The sequence below is a fragment of the Lycium barbarum genome, chromosome 10, assembly GCF_019175385.1.
Source record: "Lycium barbarum isolate Lr01 chromosome 10, ASM1917538v2, whole genome shotgun sequence".
Classification (NCBI taxonomy): domain Eukaryota; kingdom Viridiplantae; phylum Streptophyta; class Magnoliopsida; order Solanales; family Solanaceae; genus Lycium; species Lycium barbarum.
The window spans coordinates 2174250-2192516 of record NC_083346.1 but is presented as its reverse complement, the minus strand read 5'-3'; the positions used below and the strand labels follow the sequence as shown (position 1 = coordinate 2192516).

Below are 18267 nucleotides of genomic sequence, written 5' to 3'. Positions count from 1 at the left end.
ATAACAAATGAGTGAAATTCAAGATCTTTAGATATGAGAAAGTTATCATCTTTATTCCAATTACTTTTGGTAGGTATATTCTACCACAGAGTTCCGACCGAATATGATGACAATTATTCCATCAGAAGTGTCTCTACTACAAACTAATCACTCTCAAACTTAGAAATATATTCTTCATAGTATATTTGATATAAACATGGATATCGGAGTTATCAATAAAGATGTTCTTCACTTTTTGCGGGAAAAAGCTGATTCAAATAAACATGACATCAGCACCAACACAAAAGACCAGTAGGAAGGTTCAAGAGACCTATCACATGTAGTTTAATACTCCACAAGCACGAGTTTCTCAACAATGGGAGTCGGAAAACTGGCATTCCATATGTAATCTGCAGAATTAGTTAAACCAGGAAGGAGTCATTCATGATATATCTGATATTCTGAAATCAACATGGATAAAAAGAGGGAAAATGATTAGAAAGATTATGTAACTTTTCACTTAGTTTATTAGCACACTTCATGTCTTCAGATGTTTGATGGGTGTTTAGGAGTAGTACAATGCTAGGTCAAACGAGTGAAACATCTCTTTGATTAGCAAGAGAACAGACATTTACCAGACTATAAACTCCTTTATCATTCAAGACCCTAAAATTTGCCATCAGCTGCTTCAATAAATGAAGAGATCAAAAAGCAAAAGGAGACGCTCAATAAGTGAAAGCACTAGAAATGTCTTGATCTACCTGCCAACCTCGGACAACATCTTAGCAGCATTTTGCTGCGAGCTTTGTCCACACTGCAGAAAAACATTTTTCTATAAAATGTCAATCCTATTCAAGTATGTGTATAGTGATGCAAAGAATTCACCAAGATAGAGTCCAAAGTTCCTGAAAGGCCACATGAAATAAGGTGTCACAAACTCTTTGAAGTTTTTAGAATCAGAAAAAAAATTGTTGTTAAAAGTCAAGACCTTTATCAACAACACCATCGAATGAACCACCTTCAAAACAACTCATGTCTCGTGTATCCATCTTCATATCTGCTTAATTAGGAAAACCCCATGATATTAAAAAATGTTCACACATCACACAAAAGATTTTGCCTTATTAGCAAGCAACATTATTTTTCGTCGTCTTTATGCATCTCATGGAAAAGTATAAAAGATATCATGCGATGACATTTGGGAATGTAAAGGTGTGAATACAAAATGGACAGTTTTAAAGGCGAGATTTGTCATCAAACTTCAATTTCATGAAAAAAGCAAACACTTCACCTAGGAATAAAAGCTAACTCATGCAGTGAAAATTGTCCAAGACCATATCAGGAAACAAATTACCACATCTCATATCGATGTGGGATTCTACCATCCCTCAGTGTGGACAATATAACATGGGGCGCAACATGGATAGGTTTGATACTCATATCATGAGATGAAAATGGACGTTGGGCCTGATTCAACTCCAAAATCTAGCTCCTCACGAGGTAGGATTGTCCATCATATAAGGAAACAAATTACCACATCCCACATTGATGTGGGACTCTAACATCACCTCTATAAATATAAGAGCTTACATTTCAATTGTGGTCGATCAGAATACTTCTTTTGCATTGCTTCGATTACCACGGAAGATATATCAACATTGACCACATCCTCATAACCATCATCAACCATGCCTTCGCTAAAAGCTTCAATAAACACAATATCTGTCAAGTATAATAACACACCAAAACAGAAACAAAAAACGCACACAAGCAAATAATATACAATATTACTTCTAATGCTTTTCAACAACTTTTGTGAGACGAGGGGGAAGAAATAGTGGAAGGAATCACAGCCAAGGCCAATCAATGATTACATTACCAACTAAATAATGCGCATTGGAGGACAAAGAAAGAGGAAGATAAAAGATTATATCTTTAGAGTGGTTGAATCTTGGAATAAGATTCTAATTCGATTCAATGAATCAACAAATTCAAATTCCAAACTACCTGGAGGCAGTGATATGTCGAGAAAAGGACCAAAATCATCCATAATGTTTGGGTTTGGATCAAAATCATACATATTCTTTCACATGGTGCACTAATAGTACATTATGTTTGCATAAGTGGTGCACTTTTAGTCACAATCCCAAATAAATTTAACGGAAAAGAACAAAAATGCCCCTGAACTTTTAGAAAAGGTATAAAAATACCCTTTATTCATCTATTTTGCTAAAACTACCCCTCAATTCAACATTTTGGCTCATTTATTCCCCTTGACTAACGGACAACACTAATTTTTTTAAAAAAAAAAATAAATAAATTGCACATGACATTTTATTACTGAAAAATTGATTTATTCTTTTAAAAAGAAATCTGAAACCTTGGAATTTTTTTAAATTTGGAAAACTTTTTTTTAACGAGTAAAACCTTGACTAACGGACAACACTAATTTTTTTTCTTTTCAAAATGTGAAACATTGGATTTTTATAAAAATCTGAAAAAATTAAATTTTTTATGGAAAAACTGTGTTTAAAAAAAAAACCAGAAAACTATCTTTTTTTAAATCTAGAAGAAAATTATGGAGTATTAGTTTTGCACATTTTACTTAAAAAAACAATCAGTTTTTCAGATTTAAAAATTGAATTTTCTAAAAAAAAAAAATGGGGTTTCCACCCGTTAAATTTTTTTTTCCAAACTTAAAAATTCCACATGTTTAAATGAAAATCCAATTCTGTTTTTTTTATATATATATATATATAAAAGGCTTACTACATTTGTTTTTTTAAAGAAATGGATGTTGAAAAATTATTTTTCCTTATTCTACAAATAACGATTTTTCAGATTTCTTTTTAAAAGAATAAATCAATTTTTCAGTAATAAAATGTCATGTGCAATTTATTTTATTTATTTTTTTAAAAAAATTAGTGTTGTCCGTTAGTCAAGGGGAATAAATGAGCCAAAAAGTTGAATTGAGGGGTAGTTTTAGCAAAATAGATGAATAAAGGGTATTTTTATACCTTTTCTAAAAGTTCAGGGGCATTTTTGTTCTTTTCCGTTAAATTTATTTGGGATTTTGACTAAAAGTGCACCACTTATGCAAACATAATGTACTATTAGTGCACCATGTGAAAGAATATGTATGATTTTGATCCAAACCCAAACATTATGGATGATTTTGGTCCTTTTCTCGTGATATGTCCATTCAGATCTATTTAGGCCTATTCAGTCTAATACTACCCGATTTGTCTTTTTTAACTTAAATTAGGAGTTCTATATAACTAGATGTTCTCTAAATTCAATTACCCTACACGAATATGCACGTTTCTTATCAGATTAAAAGATTTATGACATGCACAGAACCTGAAGTAAGTGTAAAACAGGACAACAAAGCTTTAAATCTAACTAGTTGGATCGCCACGTGCTTCTATTAGGTCCTTTGAGACAACTTCCATGTACTTTTAAATCGATTCCTGTTTCTTTTCAAAATCAAACTGAAAAAATGGACAACAAAGCTTTAACTGTAACTAGTTGATTGAATTATGACATGCACAGAAACTGTTTTCTGTTACAACCTAGCCCAAAAGCTAACGACTAAGGTGGGAGAGCCAAGGCCATATAAACCCCACATCAGAACTTAGAAATACCGATGGGGGACTGGAACATAACACTTTCTGTATGTTCTTTTTTCATTTTCGGAAACAAAGTGAAAATGGAATAGAGAGTGTAGAGGAATGTATGATACCAGAATTGCCGCAACCGACAATGAGGACACGATGGTTGTGAGGGACGTAGAGGTTGAGGAGTGGTTTGAGTGATGGATACTTCAGCGGTTGGCTGTGCATCCGCCCCCGGATACTTCTGGTAGCATTCAAAGGGACCTGCAGCTCCATCAGTATATCGTTTGTCCCAGTACCATGATTCCCCGTAAGCTTGCGCTGTCCCCTTCATCGATCAAATATTCCGGTGTATTCAGACCTCAAAGCTGATCCCGATCTCTTTGATACAAGGGACGAATAAAGTTTGTAGCTAAATAACAAAATTAACCGCTAATCCTATTTTGGGGATAAATTATCAGAAAGAGTTTGTTAGCTACTAGCTATTTAGCAACAAATTAGTGACAAAGTTTACAGCTAATTCTAATTTATTTATTTTTTTGTAGTAATAATTTTGATAAAGTTTATTGATTATTTACTTTAATGGAGGTAAAATGTGTAGTTTGATGACATTTCTTATGACTGATTTTTAAATTTGTTTGAAAGTTAAGATGTTGCAGTTGATTTGTATATCATAAGTAATAACTTTGATACTATTGCATTGTTTATACTTGTAATAAAATCTTAGATTTTGTTTTTATGAGTTTCTTTATTCCTTTCTAACTTTCTTAAACTTCTAATGGTTTTTCAACATTGTTTTGTATTATTATGTTATTTTATTAATTAATAGAATAAAAGATTAAAGATCCGCGAGGCTTATCATCTCTCGAGGCTTACACCTCACTCCATATCCTAAGATTTCCCGCTTCACGTTTCTACCTTTTAAAAGATGTTATATTAATATTTTTATTTTTGTCTACTATTCAATCGTGTCATTTTATACCGTGATGTTTGACTTGGTAGAAAATTTAAAAATAAAGAGAAGTATCTTTAAAACTTGTGTTAGACATGTAGTGACATTTGTGTGATTGTAATAAGATATATAAAGTGAAATATATGATATTAAAAAGTTTCTAAATATAAAATTTATTATTCTTGTTAAATAGGCTAAAAAAAAGGAAGACTGTCGTGTAAAAAGAAAACATGAGGGTTAACTTATCCTACTTGGTAATAAGCAACAAAGGTTGAGGAAAAGGGGAAAGTAGGAATCTACTTTACGTGTAAATTTGTAGTGTGTAAATATGAATTCGAAACCTCCATTTGGAACTTTGGAATGTTTGTGAGAAGAGAATGCTAACAGAAGAAACATACATAATCCGGCTTAAGCAAAGGATAACTTTTCGATGCAACTCGGTTATGAATTGTGATACATATAAATAACAGGCTAATGACTATAGAAATGCTATGCACTGGAAGATAAAGGCATTAATAACAAATACTTGGTCATGGCTAACGAATGCTTTGCCAAGCCCATGCGTGCTTCATGCAACAAAGATGGTGGGCCATACATGGCTGTTTTATGCAACGAAGATGGTGGTCCCTTATGGATTAAAAGCTAGCATATCTTTCCTGCATGATGCATTCAGTATATATGTTCTAATGCTGTGTTGTACTACAAATATTTTGTTGCAGGAGTTTCAAGATCCATTTCAGAAACGCCCCCTACTCATTACACACTCAAAATTCAGTCACTTTCTCTTCTGAAAAAGAACAATATTGAGAAATACACCTCTCCGTATTTTGAAGCTGGCGGCTATAAATGGTGCAACTTTATCCCTACTGGAATCTAATTAATATTACTAGTTTCTTGAGTTTTAAATTTGTAACAGTTGATTGGTTGTGCAGGAAGTTGGTGTTTCATCCAAATGGAAACAAAAACAAGAATAAAGCAGGCAAGCACGTTTCTGTGTATCTGATGATGGCGGATGCAACCTCACTTGCCCCTGCAGGTTGGGAGGTTCATGCTGCTTTTCGGCTCTATTTGCTTGATCAAAACAACGACAATTACTTGGTCCTCCAAGGTCTCTCTCTTACATCTACTTAATTTCTTTTTATGCACATAATGAAGGGGAAAGAATCAAAGTTCTTAATTACAACAACAGATTCATCTAATGAAAAGGGAAGAAGATTCCATGCTATGAAGGTGGAATGGGGATTTGATCGATTCATGAGTCAAGAAGCTTTCAGCAATCCAGAAAATGGGTATGTTGTAGATGATACGTGTGTCTTAGGAGCAGAGGTTTATGTATGTCAAGAAAAGTTCCCAGGTAGAGGGGACTGTCTCTCCATGGTGAAAGATCCCATTAGCTTTGAGCACACCTGGAAGATCAACACGTTCTCTGCTATTACTGCAAATTGTGAAGACTCTAGGACCTTCATAGCAGGAGAACATAAATGGTACAATCACTCGCTTCCTTTTCTCAAATTGTGTAACTCAATATGTATATATAATGGCTATTTGTATGTACGTATAAAACTAAAACAGGAAGATACAAGTATACCCCAAGGGAAAAGGAAGTGGCACAGGCAGCCACCTGTCACTATACTTGACATTAGCAGAATCAAGCAGCCTTTCTCAGGGCACTCAAATATATGCAGATTTTACATTGCGTATCCCTGATTCAAAAAATGAGAGATATTACAGTGACAAAGGTACTTAACATCGGTACAGTACTATAAAAGTTAATGAAGTGTTGAAAAGATTAATGGAGCATTATTATGTCATCATCATTATACTACTTTTGGTTGCAGCCAACTATTGGTTCAGTGCATCACATACATCTTGTGGATGGCCAAGATTTATACCGATTTGGTTATTCAATTACCGCTATCAGGTCAAAGGAGCTTGTGTTGTAGAAGCTGAAGTCACTGTGCATGGGATTACTACTAAAAATATCATGCTCTAATTAGTAGCTAGAATTTGATCATGACACCAATTATTGTACAGAGAATATTTCCTCTTCTGTTTGGACAGGCCAGATAGAAGAAAATTGAAGTCAGTCTCATTGTGATAAAATAATCCGCTTGTATCATCATGCCAATTTGGCAATTCATGCCAGTCCCAGTATTCTTTATCATATAGTTACGCATATGAACTACTACTATTTGGTAATTAAATCCATTATCCGCGTTCTTGTTGTATCTATTAGTATTTGTTTAAAGTGAGGAAAATGATGCAAGGACGCCCTTTCTATTGCTCGTGAGTTGAGATAGAGCACAACCTGCTTGAACTTCAAATAACAAGTTTTATTCACATAACAGTTCAGTATTGGGAGAACAGGATGGCCTGATACTAAAAGTTAGAAATCAATTATATAAACAGAAAACAAAATCTTCATTTCAATTTGAAGTACACCAGAATTAACCATCAACTCTATTGACACAGTAATAAGTATTTAGTCATGCCTGGGTCACCTCCAAACTTCATAAACTCAATGACAGTGGACAATTATCAGTTTCAGAAAGACAGCTAGATGATTTAGGCAATCTAAAGTTCTATATAAAACAAATAAAATTATGTAGCTTGGACACTCCAATATTGCATACTTAACTCTCAAGTAGGCAGCAGCTCTGGTTTTTCCTCATCATTGTGGCTGTCATTGGACTGACTGGAAGCCATCATGAGCTTTCTTGTTCCAAATCATAAACTTTGTCTGTCATGCCTTCTTTCTGGTATGCAGTAAGTCATGAGATCGGGTCGACATTGATTATCTTTCATTCGCTTGAAAACTCTCTCCATCTCCAGGACATCCTCGGCCTTTGCACACGCATAAATAACAGAATTGAATAAGGAAGTGTTTCCAGGGATCTCCAATTTCCCAGCTAACTGGACAGTGTTGATCACCTTATGGAAAAGGCCTGCATTTGCATATCCTCTGACCAGACAGCAAAAGGTCTTGGTATTGGCTTTCATCCCTTCGGCACGCATTTGATCAAAGGTGTATTCCATATTCTTTGCGTCACCTGCATCTGAGAACGCCTCAATGACATTATTGTATGTTGATGTTGTCCATGGAAATGACAGTTTACGCATGTACTCCATTACAGACGACATTTTATCATACATCTTTTTCTTCCCATAAGCACCAATGAGGATAATTAAATGTCCGCATTTCCGGCTCAATCCCAAAATTACGGCATTTTTCATATCATCTCTCCATCATTTCAATCTGCCCCTCATTGCCGAATATGCTGAGGATAGTGTTCATAGTCCATACATCAGGTTGGCTGTCAGCACCCTCTAGCATCCCTAGAAGCACTTTCTCCATTTCTGCATACTTGCCTGCTCTACCATAACCACTCAAGACTATATCCTGAGTGACAGTATTAGGAACTATGGAACGTTCAACCATTTGCTCATAAAGGGACTCAACCAAATCAAATCAGCTAGCATCTACACATGCCTTGATTAATAAACTGTAGGTGTAAACATCTGACTGACAATGAGGTAGCTCAATCATCGCGTGAAGAAGAGCAAATGCCTTGTCAAGTATGTTGCTTCTACTATAAGCACTAATCAAGGCCGTATAGAGCTCTGAAGTGGGCTTCACTCCCTCTTCAATCATTGAATCAAAAAGCTGCTGATTGTGTTATGCACAAAGGTAAAAGAAGCAAGAAAATAGGCATAAAGGCAGATGAAGAATGCTCAAATATGAGAAAAGTTAGTCAACAAAAGCATGAATATAAAAAACCTTCATAGGTTCAAAGTAGAGGCTAAGGTAAAGCATGGATGATGAAGAACTTCACTTACTTTGAAAGAATTCATGCCAGCCACAAGCAGGAGCTGTAGTGCACCCTTGAAAAATAGCAACAACGTGATTTTCCCATACATCTTATAGATCATTTTGCTGGGTCATGAAACTTGGCCTGAATTGACTCTTTCAGCCTGTTTTTTTCTCTTGTATGCACGGCTAGTTTGATCCGTAAGTTAATATTCATCCTATGTCCATTTAAAACTGGTAACTGATCTTCCTTGCACTAACACACTCTCGTCTTTAAAACTAATTCAGTTCGACTCACTTTACTCATTTTTTTTTCTTGAGATTAAGGCATGACCCGCAGGGCGCATCGCCACCGAGGCTGAAGATGAACCACCGGCTGACCCGGTAGACTGAGCTGAACTGCCTGTACCACCTCTAGCCGGACAGTCTCTCATCTGATGGCCCTGACGGCCGCACACAAAGCATGCACCCGTAGCTCGGAAACACTCTCCCGGGTGCTGTCTCCCACAGTAGGAACACAAAGGTCTGGGTGGCCTCATCTGACTGCTGGAACCTCTGTTCAACTGTGAACCTGAAGCCCTGGAGCTCGGGCCTGCCCCTGAATATCCGACACCCTCAGATCTCCTGCCGGTAAACTGTGGGGGTGTACCCCGGCCTGACGGAGGAGGATGTCTGCCTGACTGCTGCTGCTGAGGCTGTCCGCCTCGAGAGTCTCCAGAATAACCTGCGAATCTGGCCCTCTTGGGCGGCCTCCTGTCCCGATCTCTGCTAGAATAATCAGCTCTATGTCGGTCCTCCATACCTAGGGCATAAGCCTGTAGTCGGGCAATATCCATGTCTGCCTGCAATGCCACCGCCATACAGCCATCAATCAAATAGCGGTCTAACCCCATCACGTATCTGTGCATCCGATCGGCCATATCTGCTACTATGGCAGGTGCATACCGGGCCAAAGAATCAAACTCCATATTATACTCACGGACGCTCCGACCCCTCTGCTGCAGATGCAAAAATCGGTCAACCCGCGCTCGCCGTAACTCTGGGGGCAAAAAGTGGTGAGTGAAAGCAGTCACGAACTCGTCCCAAGTAGCTGGGGTAGCACCCTCACCCCTGGATAGCTCCCAGGACTCATACCAGTGAGCAGCAACATCCCGTAGTCTATGCGAAGCCAACTCAACAGACTCAGTCTCTGAAGCCCTGACCAAATCTAGTGAGCGCCGCATCCCCCGAATAAAGTCATGGGGGTCCTCGTCGGGCTTAGACCCGTAAAACTCTGGAGGGCCACATAATAGAAACTCTCGAACCCTCAGGCTGTCACGCCTATCGTCATCATCATCATCTCTCCGCCCGCGTCTGCGAGCCTGTCCCGCTACCAGAGTGGTCAATAACTGCACAGCCTCTCTCAGTGTCCTGTCCTCCGCCCCTTGCTGAGGAGCTGGAGGCGCGGGAGCTGAAGCCCCTGGAGCTAATGGTGAAGCTGCTCCAGACTCCTCTGACGATGAAGACGTAGCAGAGTCGGCTGGCCGGGATGTAATATCACGCATCATCTGAGCAAGGGTCCGAGTACCCTTCTGAGCCCGGCTGGTCTCTCCTACTACGCCCTTTTTCTTCTGGGCGGCCGTCGCCTTTTTCGGAGGCATCACTGAAAGAAAAACAACAACAGATCAAAACAGAATCATCCTAATAGCACAGTTCTATCGCACGATCTAAGATCAGAAGAAAAGACAACATCCTAAATGTCCTGTAGCCTCCTGTTTATAGATGTGGTGCACAACACACCGATAAACAAGACTCTACTAGACACGATCTGTGGACACTCCGAGGACAAACCTCGCTCTGATACCACTTCTGTCACGACCCAACCCCGTAGGCCGTGACTAGTGCCCGATCTGAGCACCCGAACCCATCTATTAAGTATTATCTCAAATTCCATCAACTCATTCTAGTATATGGCGGAAGCCGACAAGGCTTTATTTCAAATTTAAGTAATTTCCAGAAAAATTTCGGCAGAGTTTCCTTTGTTTTACGGACTATCCAATATACCCTGCACGCAGAAAATACCAACAAAAGCCACACAGGGCTAACCAAGCAAGATATAAACATATGCGGACCGGCCGCCTCGGCGTATAGGATCGCCCAAACAACATATGCGGACCGGCCGCCTCGGCGTATGGGATCACCCAAACGACATGTACATACATCCATACAGAAAGACCCTAACCCACAAACATGTCCACAGACCTCTAAACAGACCGACAGAATCATATGACGGGACAGGGCCCCGCCGTACCCATGAACGAATATATACAAATGCACTAATAAATATATATACCAAAAGTATAAGCTCCGGAAAGAGAGGAGCACTCCGAATAGCAGAAAGGGTGTCCTAAACAGGTGGATCACCAGGCTGTGCGTCTGTACCTGCGGGCATGAAACGCAGCCCCCGGAGAAGGGGGTCAGTACGAAATATGTACTGAGTATGCAAAGCAGAAGGTACAGAAATAAATCTGAATAATAATCGAATCAGATATATAGAAAATAATACATATCAAAATGTTTATTCCCAAAGTATAAATTATGCATAGGGCACTGGAAAATGTGGTCGCCCGCCTGTCGATGGCGCCACAACACAGCATAACACCAGAAAGTTTCAAATCTCCGAATCCCCGTCACACATCACAACACAGCATAACGCCAAACACAGCATAACGCCAAACATAAGTGGAACCCGGCCCTCGAGCAAGGAGCACGGTGAACCATAAACACAGCATAACACCGGAATATATCAAAAAGCGCACGACAACAGAACCGGCCCGGGAACCGGCGAACGATATCATAGTAGGCACGAGCGGAGTAGTGAGGAATCATATGCATAAAATCATTATTATAAATCCGAAGGATAAGTAAAATAGTCATATTTGAAATCGGAGTAATAATTATCACTTTTTGATTCAAAGTTGTCGAATTTACATAAAGGGCGTCGCGGGACCCACGGACGAGTATAGACCCGAACTGAGTCCGCCTATGAAAAACATACCCATTATACATCAAGCAAACTCCTATAAAAATTATTGGAGCGATCCGAGCCTCTATGCGAAAAATATGGCATTCAGAGATTACAAAATTCCTTAAAGCGAACATTTTCCATGCGAATTTCGGAAAGCGATTACTTCAAATACATCATGGTTCATATTTCATAAAAACATACATAAGAGTGCCAAAGAATATATATATATGGATCATAACATGCTCGGATCTCGAATTTGGAATTCCCTTAAAGCTCCAATCTAGCCTATGTGAAACTAAGGCACGCCAAAAGAAGGAAGGTTGCTTTACATACCTCAAACGCTCTCCAATATGATCCAACTCCAGCTAAGTCCAAACTATGATTCGGGCTGCCCAAGGTCTACAAACAAGCCATAAAATGCCAAACATTAGCTAAAGACTTTTTGGGCATTAAATTCCAATTTCGCCCTTAACTCTACGGAAATTTGGGCGGCATTTCCCCTGTAAATAGGCTACCCCGAGAATTTAACTCGGCCATATCAATCAACAACAACAGCAACAACCAACCTAACAACATCAACAACTAATTCGGAAAGCAATACAACAACAATAGCTTTCTTTTTCCACTATTCAACAACTTACATAAATTCAATTCGACAACTTACCTTCAAGCCAAAATCGACGCTTATACATTCACATACTAACCCATGCCCCTACCAACAATATTTAAGGACATTCTAAGCAATTCATACAACATTTCCAATAATCCAAATTTTTCTCCAGCTACCCGAAACAGCCCCCTAACCGAAACAGCCCCTCTAACTTTTTCTTCATTGACAAATTATGGTTTGTATTCACAATTCACCTTCTAACAATACTATCTCGCCCATATACCAATTACATTAAATATACAAAAGCCCCCAAATCAGTCCGCAACATCTACAACCTCAATTTGAACCAATGAACATTCATTTCCAGCATAAAATTCAAAGCGACGACGATTAAAACATTAAGCGATATTCATTCGCTCATTGTCATATAATGTGAACCATTTCAATCAACACTACACATACACATATATGGATGATTCCCAATTGTTCTTCACCTTACAATGATCATAATCAACTAACTAAACATTAATTCATAATTTCAATCACAACACAACAACACCCATCACACGCCCAACCCTCATACATATGGCATCCACTTCACCATTCTTTATTTCATGATTTTTAACCATAATAAGATACTACAACATGAATATAACCATCATAACACAAGAACAAGATCAAATCTTACCTTTTTATCTTCAACTTCCACAAGCCTAGGGTTTCCACAAGATGAGAAATAGTGGATTGATCGCTCCCACAATGCTTCCACGCTACTTAGGGACCTCAATATAGTTGATTTGTGCCAAAGAAATAATTTTTGGAAGGCTAGAATTGATCTTGATTTTTTTTTTCAACTTGGCCGTGAGGTTGGGGGTTTTCTCCTTCAACTTTTAGATATTTTTTTTTTTTTGTGGGAAGTGAGAAAGATGAATACATGGTCATCTTTTAACTAATATGAAGTGCATTGTTGTCCCTTGGCCCACATTAAATGAGTTGGACCACTTAAAAGATGACACCAAATTGTGTGGGCACCACATGGAATTTGTGGATGACTTTCCACTTCTAATTTTATCACTTTTGGTCCCAAATTTTTCCTAATTGATCCATACCAATAAATTCATGCACAACTTATATCTCAAAATAAAATCGAAGGTCAAGAATCCCGACTTTGTATCCCGAAATAATTTTGTCCCTAACTTATCGTAATTAATCCAGATTATTCCACTGTACAAAAATACGGGTTCTAACATCCTCCCCCCCTTAAGAACATTCGTCCGCGAATGTTAGATTTATCTCACGGGTCATACAAACAATTTGGGGGAGTTTCCTTCTCAACTATCACAACCATACATTTATTGATCAAACAACAAAGTCAAATAGAGAATTGGATTACCTGTAGGTTCCGAAAATAAATGAGGATACTTCTTCTTCATATGCTCCTCAGCTTCCCAGGTCATTTCCTCTCGGTTATTGTTCCGCCACAGCACTTTAACAGAAGCCATATCTTTGTTCCGCAACCTTTTTACCTGACGATCCAATATGGCTATAGGCTGCTCCTCATAAGATAGCTCCTCTGTGACTTGAATATCATCTACAGGAAAAACTCTGGAAGGGTCACCAATACACTTACGAAGCATAGAAACATGAAATACCGGGTGTACCGCTCCCAAATCAGCTGGCAGATCTAATTCATAGGCCACCTTGCCTATTGTACGAATAATTTGATACGGCCCAATATATCTCGGACTGAGCTTCCCTTTCTTGCCGAATCTCATAACACCTTTCATAGGCGACACTTTCAGGAACACCCAATCGCCAATCTGAAACTCTAACGGTCGACGTCGTTTATCAGCATAAGATTTCTGTCGACTCTGGGCCGCTAGCAATCTCTCTCGAATAAGTCTCACCTTATCCACGGCCTGCTGGACCACATCTGGACCGATGAACTGAGTCTCACCCACGTCAAACCAACCAATCGGAGATCTGCATTTCCTGCCATACAAAGCCTCATAGGGTGCCATCTGAATACTGGAGTGGTAGCTGTTGTTATATGCAAACTCAACAAGCGGTAAATGGTCGTCCCAGCTACCCCTGAAATCAATAACGCAGGCACGCAACATATCTTCCAATGTCTGAATAGTGCGCTCGGCCTGTCCGTCAGACTGGGGATGGAAGGCTGTACTCAGGCTCACCTGGGTTCCCAATCCTTCCTGAAACGATCTCCAGAACCTAGCTGTAAACTGGGCACCTCTATCGGAAATAACAGACACCGGAACTCCATGAAGTCGTACAATCTCCCTGACATAAAGCCTGGCATAATCCTCAGCTGAATAGGTGGTCCGAACCGGAAGAAAATGGGCTGATTTCGTCAGCCGATCAACAATAACCCAAATAGAATCATACCTCCGTGGAGTGCGAGGTAGACCTGTAATAAAGTCCATATTAATGATCTCCCACTTCCACGTCGGTATCTCCATCTCCTGCAATAGCCCACCGGGCTTCTGGTGCTCAATCTTAACCTGCTGGCAATTTGGACACTGAGCAACGAACTCTGCTATATCTCTTTTCATACCGTCCCACCAATATAGGCATCTGATATCATGGTACATCTTCGTCGACCCTGGGTGAACAGAATATCGGGCGTAATGTGCCTCGCCCATAACCTGTCGCCGCAACCCTGCAACGTCAGGTACACACAATCTGCCTCTGTGAAATAACACTCCATTAGGTGAAATCTCAAACGGAGTCTTCTCCTGTGCCAGCGCTGCGTCTCTGTACTTTGCCAGAATAGGATCCTCATACTGATGCCGCTTAATATCTTCTGTAATAGAGGACTCAGCAATACCTCGAACAGAAACCCCAACATCTCCAGAATCAGCCAAGCGAACTCCAAGACTAGCCAACTGATGAATATCGCGAACCATTTCTTTACTCTCTGACGGCACGTCTACTAGGCTGCCCATAGACTTGCGGCTGAGTGCATCCGCCACAACATTAGCTTTCCCAGGATGGTAGAGAATGTCAACATCATAATCTTTCAGCAACTCTAACCACCTCCGCTGCCGCAAGTTCAGCTCCTTTTGCCTAAAGATGTACTGAAGGCTCTTATGATCTGTATAAATGTCAACGTGAACCCCATATAAGTAATGTCTCCACATCTTCAAGGCATGAATGACCGCGGCCAGCTCCAAATCGTGAGTAGGATAATTCTTTTCATGTTTTCTGAGCTGCCGGGAAGCATAAGCTATCACCCTGCCATGCTGCATCAACACACATCCCAAACCAATACCAGAGGCATCACAATAAATCACATACCCATCTGGACCCTCCGGAAGAGTCAGGACTGGAGCCGTAGTCAACTTCTCTTTCAGCAACTGGAAGCTACGCTCGCAAGCATCTGACCACTGAAACTTAGCTCCCTTCTGAGTCAGCCTTGTCAAAGGCGCTGAAATGGAAGCAAACTTCTCCACGAATCTCCGATAATAACCAGCCAATCCCAGAAAGCTACGCACCTCTGTCGGCGTCGTAGGTCTAGGCCAATTCTTTACGGCCTCGATCTTCTGGGTATCCACCCGGACGCCATCAGCCCCAATAATATGTCCCAGAAATGCCACTGAAGATAACCAGAATTCACACTTAGAAAATTTAGCATATAATTCCTGGTGCCGAAGTGTGCCAAGTACCGTCCTCAAATGGTCTGCATGCTCTGCTTCTGACCGAGAATAAACCAGAATATCATCGATAAATACGATCACAAACATATCCAAGAACGGTCTGAATACCCGATTCATCAGGTCCATAAATACTGCTGGGGCATTTGTCAGCCCAAAAGACATAACTCTGAACTCATAGTGCCCATATCGGGTCCTGAATGCTGTCTTGGGAATATCAGCCTCTCGTACCCGTACCTGATGGTAACCCGATCGCAGGTCTATCTTCGAGAAGTACCTGGCACCCTGCAGCTGATCAAACAAATCATCAATCCTGGGGAGGGGATATTTATTCTTGATGGTTACCTTATTCAACTGCCGATAATCAATGCACATCCGCAGCGAGCCGTCTTTCTTCCTCACAAATAATACTGGAGCTCCCCAGGGTGACGCACTAGGCCGAATGAAACCCTTCTCCAATAAATCTCTCAGCTGCTCTTTCAATTCTTTTAATTCTGCAGGTGCCATTCTGTACGGAGGAATAGAGATAGGCTGAGTGTCTGGCAACAGATCAATAGCAAACTCTATCTCCCGTTCGGGAGGTAGACCCGGAAGCTCATCTGGGAATACATCTACAAATTCATTAACCACTGGGACTGACTGAAGAGTCGGTGCCTCTGCCTCTAAATCATGAACACGGACCAGATGATAAATATACCCCTTTCTGATCATTTTCTCAGCCTTGAGGTATGAAATAAACTTACCCCTCGGCGATACTGTATTACCTGCCCACTCTATAACTGGCTCCCCTGGGAATTGGAATCGGACTATCTTCTTTTGACAGTCAACATTAGCATAGCAAGAAGCTAGCCAATCCATACCCATAATCACGTCAAACTCGATCATATCTAACTCTACCAAATCCGCCTTAGTGCAGCGGCCACAGATAATCACGGAACAATCTCTATAAATCTGACTGGCTATAACAGAATCCCCTACTGGTGTAGCTACCTCAAAAGGCTCTATCGGTTCGGATTCTATCCCAATTTTATCAGCAACGAGTGGAGATATAAATGATAATGTAGAACCAGGATCAATCAATGCATACACATCACGAGAGAAAACCAGTAATATACCTGTGACGACATTAGGCGAAGCCTCCTGGTCCTGTCTGCTGGCTAAAGCATAAATGCGGTTCGAAGGACCGCTAGAACCCGAAGCTCCGCCACGACCCCTGCCGCGGCCTGCTGGTGCTGGAGTACCTCGCCCCGCAGGGCGCATCGCCACCGAGGCTGAAGATGAACCACCGGCTGACCCGGTAGACTGAGCTGAACTGCCTGTACCACCTCTAGCCGGACAGTCTCTCATCTGATGGCCCTGACGGCCGCACACAAAGCATGCACCCGTAGCTCGGAAACACTCTCCCGGGTGCTGTCTCCCACAGTAGGAACACAAAGGTCTGGGTGGCCTCATCTGACTGCTGGAACCTCTGTTCAACTGTGAACCTGAAGCCCTGGAGCTCGGGCCTGCCCCTGAATATCCGACACCCTCAGATCTCCTGCCGGTAAACTGTGGGGGTGTACCCCGGCCTGACGGAGGAGGATGTCTGCCTGACTGCTGCTGCTGAGGCTGTCCGCCTCGAGAGTCTCCAGAATAACCTGCGAATCTGGCCCTCTTGGGCGGCCTCCTGTCCCGATCTCTGCTAGAATAATCAGCTCTATGTCGGTCCTCCATACCTAGGGCATAAGCCTGTAGTCGGGCAATATCCATGTCTGCCTGCAATGCCACCGCCATACAGCCATCAATCAAATAGCGGTCTAACCCCATCACGTATCTGTGCATCCGATCGGCCATATCTGCTACTATGGCAGGTGCATACCGGGCCAAAGAATCAAACTCCATATTATACTCACGGACGCTCCGACCCCTCTGCTGCAGATGCAAAAATCGGTCAACCCGCGCTCGCCGTAACTCTGGGGGCAAAAAGTGGTGAGTGAAAGCAGTCACGAACTCGTCCCAAGTAGCTGGGGTAGCACCCTCACCCCTGGATAGCTCCCAGGACTCATACCAGTGAGCAGCAACATCCCGTAGTCTATGCGAAGCCAACTCAACAGACTCAGTCTCTGAAGCCCTGACCAAATCTAGTGAGCGCCGCATCCCCCGAATAAAGTCATGGGGGTCCTCGTCGGGCTTAGACCCGTAAAACTCTGGAGGGCCACATAATAGAAACTCTCGAACCCTCAGGCTGTCACGCCTATCGTCATCATCATCATCTCTCCGCCCGCGTCTGCGAGCCTGTCCCGCTACCAGAGTGGTCAATAACTGCACAGCCTCTCTCAGTGTCCTGTCCTCCGCCCCTTGCTGAGGAGCTGGAGGCGCGGGAGCTGAAGCCCCTGGAGCTAATGGTGAAGCTGCTCCAGACTCCTCTGACGATGAAGACGTAGCAGAGTCGGCTGGCCGGGATGTAATATCACGCATCATCTGAGCAAGGGTCCGAGTACCCTTCTGAGCCCGGCTGGTCTCTCCTACTACGCCCTTTTTCTTCTGGGCGGCCGTCGCCTTTTTCGGAGGCATCACTGAAAGAAAAACAACAACAGATCAAAACAGAATCATCCTAATAGCACAGTTCTATCGCACGATCTAAGAT

General features: G+C 41.3%; 2 protein-coding genes and 1 pseudogene across 3 annotated transcripts; 1 reads left to right on the top strand and 2 right to left on the bottom strand.

The window, feature by feature from the left end:
• Window positions 1-100: 100 nt before the first annotated feature.
• On the bottom strand, window positions 101-3980 carry LOC132613808 (uncharacterized). 2 transcript variants are annotated; one of them, XM_060328050.1, is made up of 6 exons: window positions 3722-3980; window positions 1570-1683; window positions 968-1036; window positions 865-884; window positions 741-793; window positions 101-389 (listed from the first exon to the last, which is right to left on the bottom strand). In XM_060328050.1, exons 1-6 carry the CDS (start codon window positions 3867-3869, stop codon window positions 350-352), a joined length of 444 nt encoding a protein of 147 aa, XP_060184033.1. In that variant the 5' UTR covers window positions 3870-3980; the 3' UTR covers window positions 101-349. The 2 variants fall into 2 exon arrangements, with proteins under 2 accessions (XP_060184033.1, XP_060184032.1); XM_060328049.1 differs by having other exon boundaries at window positions 1570-1676.
• Window positions 3981-5017: 1037 nt separating this feature from the next.
• Window positions 5018-6773, top strand: LOC132613807 (protein RESTRICTED TEV MOVEMENT 3-like). Its single transcript, XM_060328048.1, has 6 exons — window positions 5018-5165; window positions 5265-5394; window positions 5478-5653; window positions 5735-6029; window positions 6118-6284; window positions 6384-6773. Exons 1-6 carry the CDS (start codon window positions 5078-5080, stop codon window positions 6536-6538), a joined length of 1011 nt encoding a protein of 336 aa, XP_060184031.1. The 5' UTR covers window positions 5018-5077; the 3' UTR covers window positions 6539-6773.
• Window positions 6774-6884: 111 nt separating this feature from the next.
• Window positions 6885-8463, bottom strand: LOC132615270 (pentatricopeptide repeat-containing protein At3g06430, chloroplastic-like; annotated as a pseudogene).
• Window positions 8464-18267: the final 9804 nt, after the last annotated feature.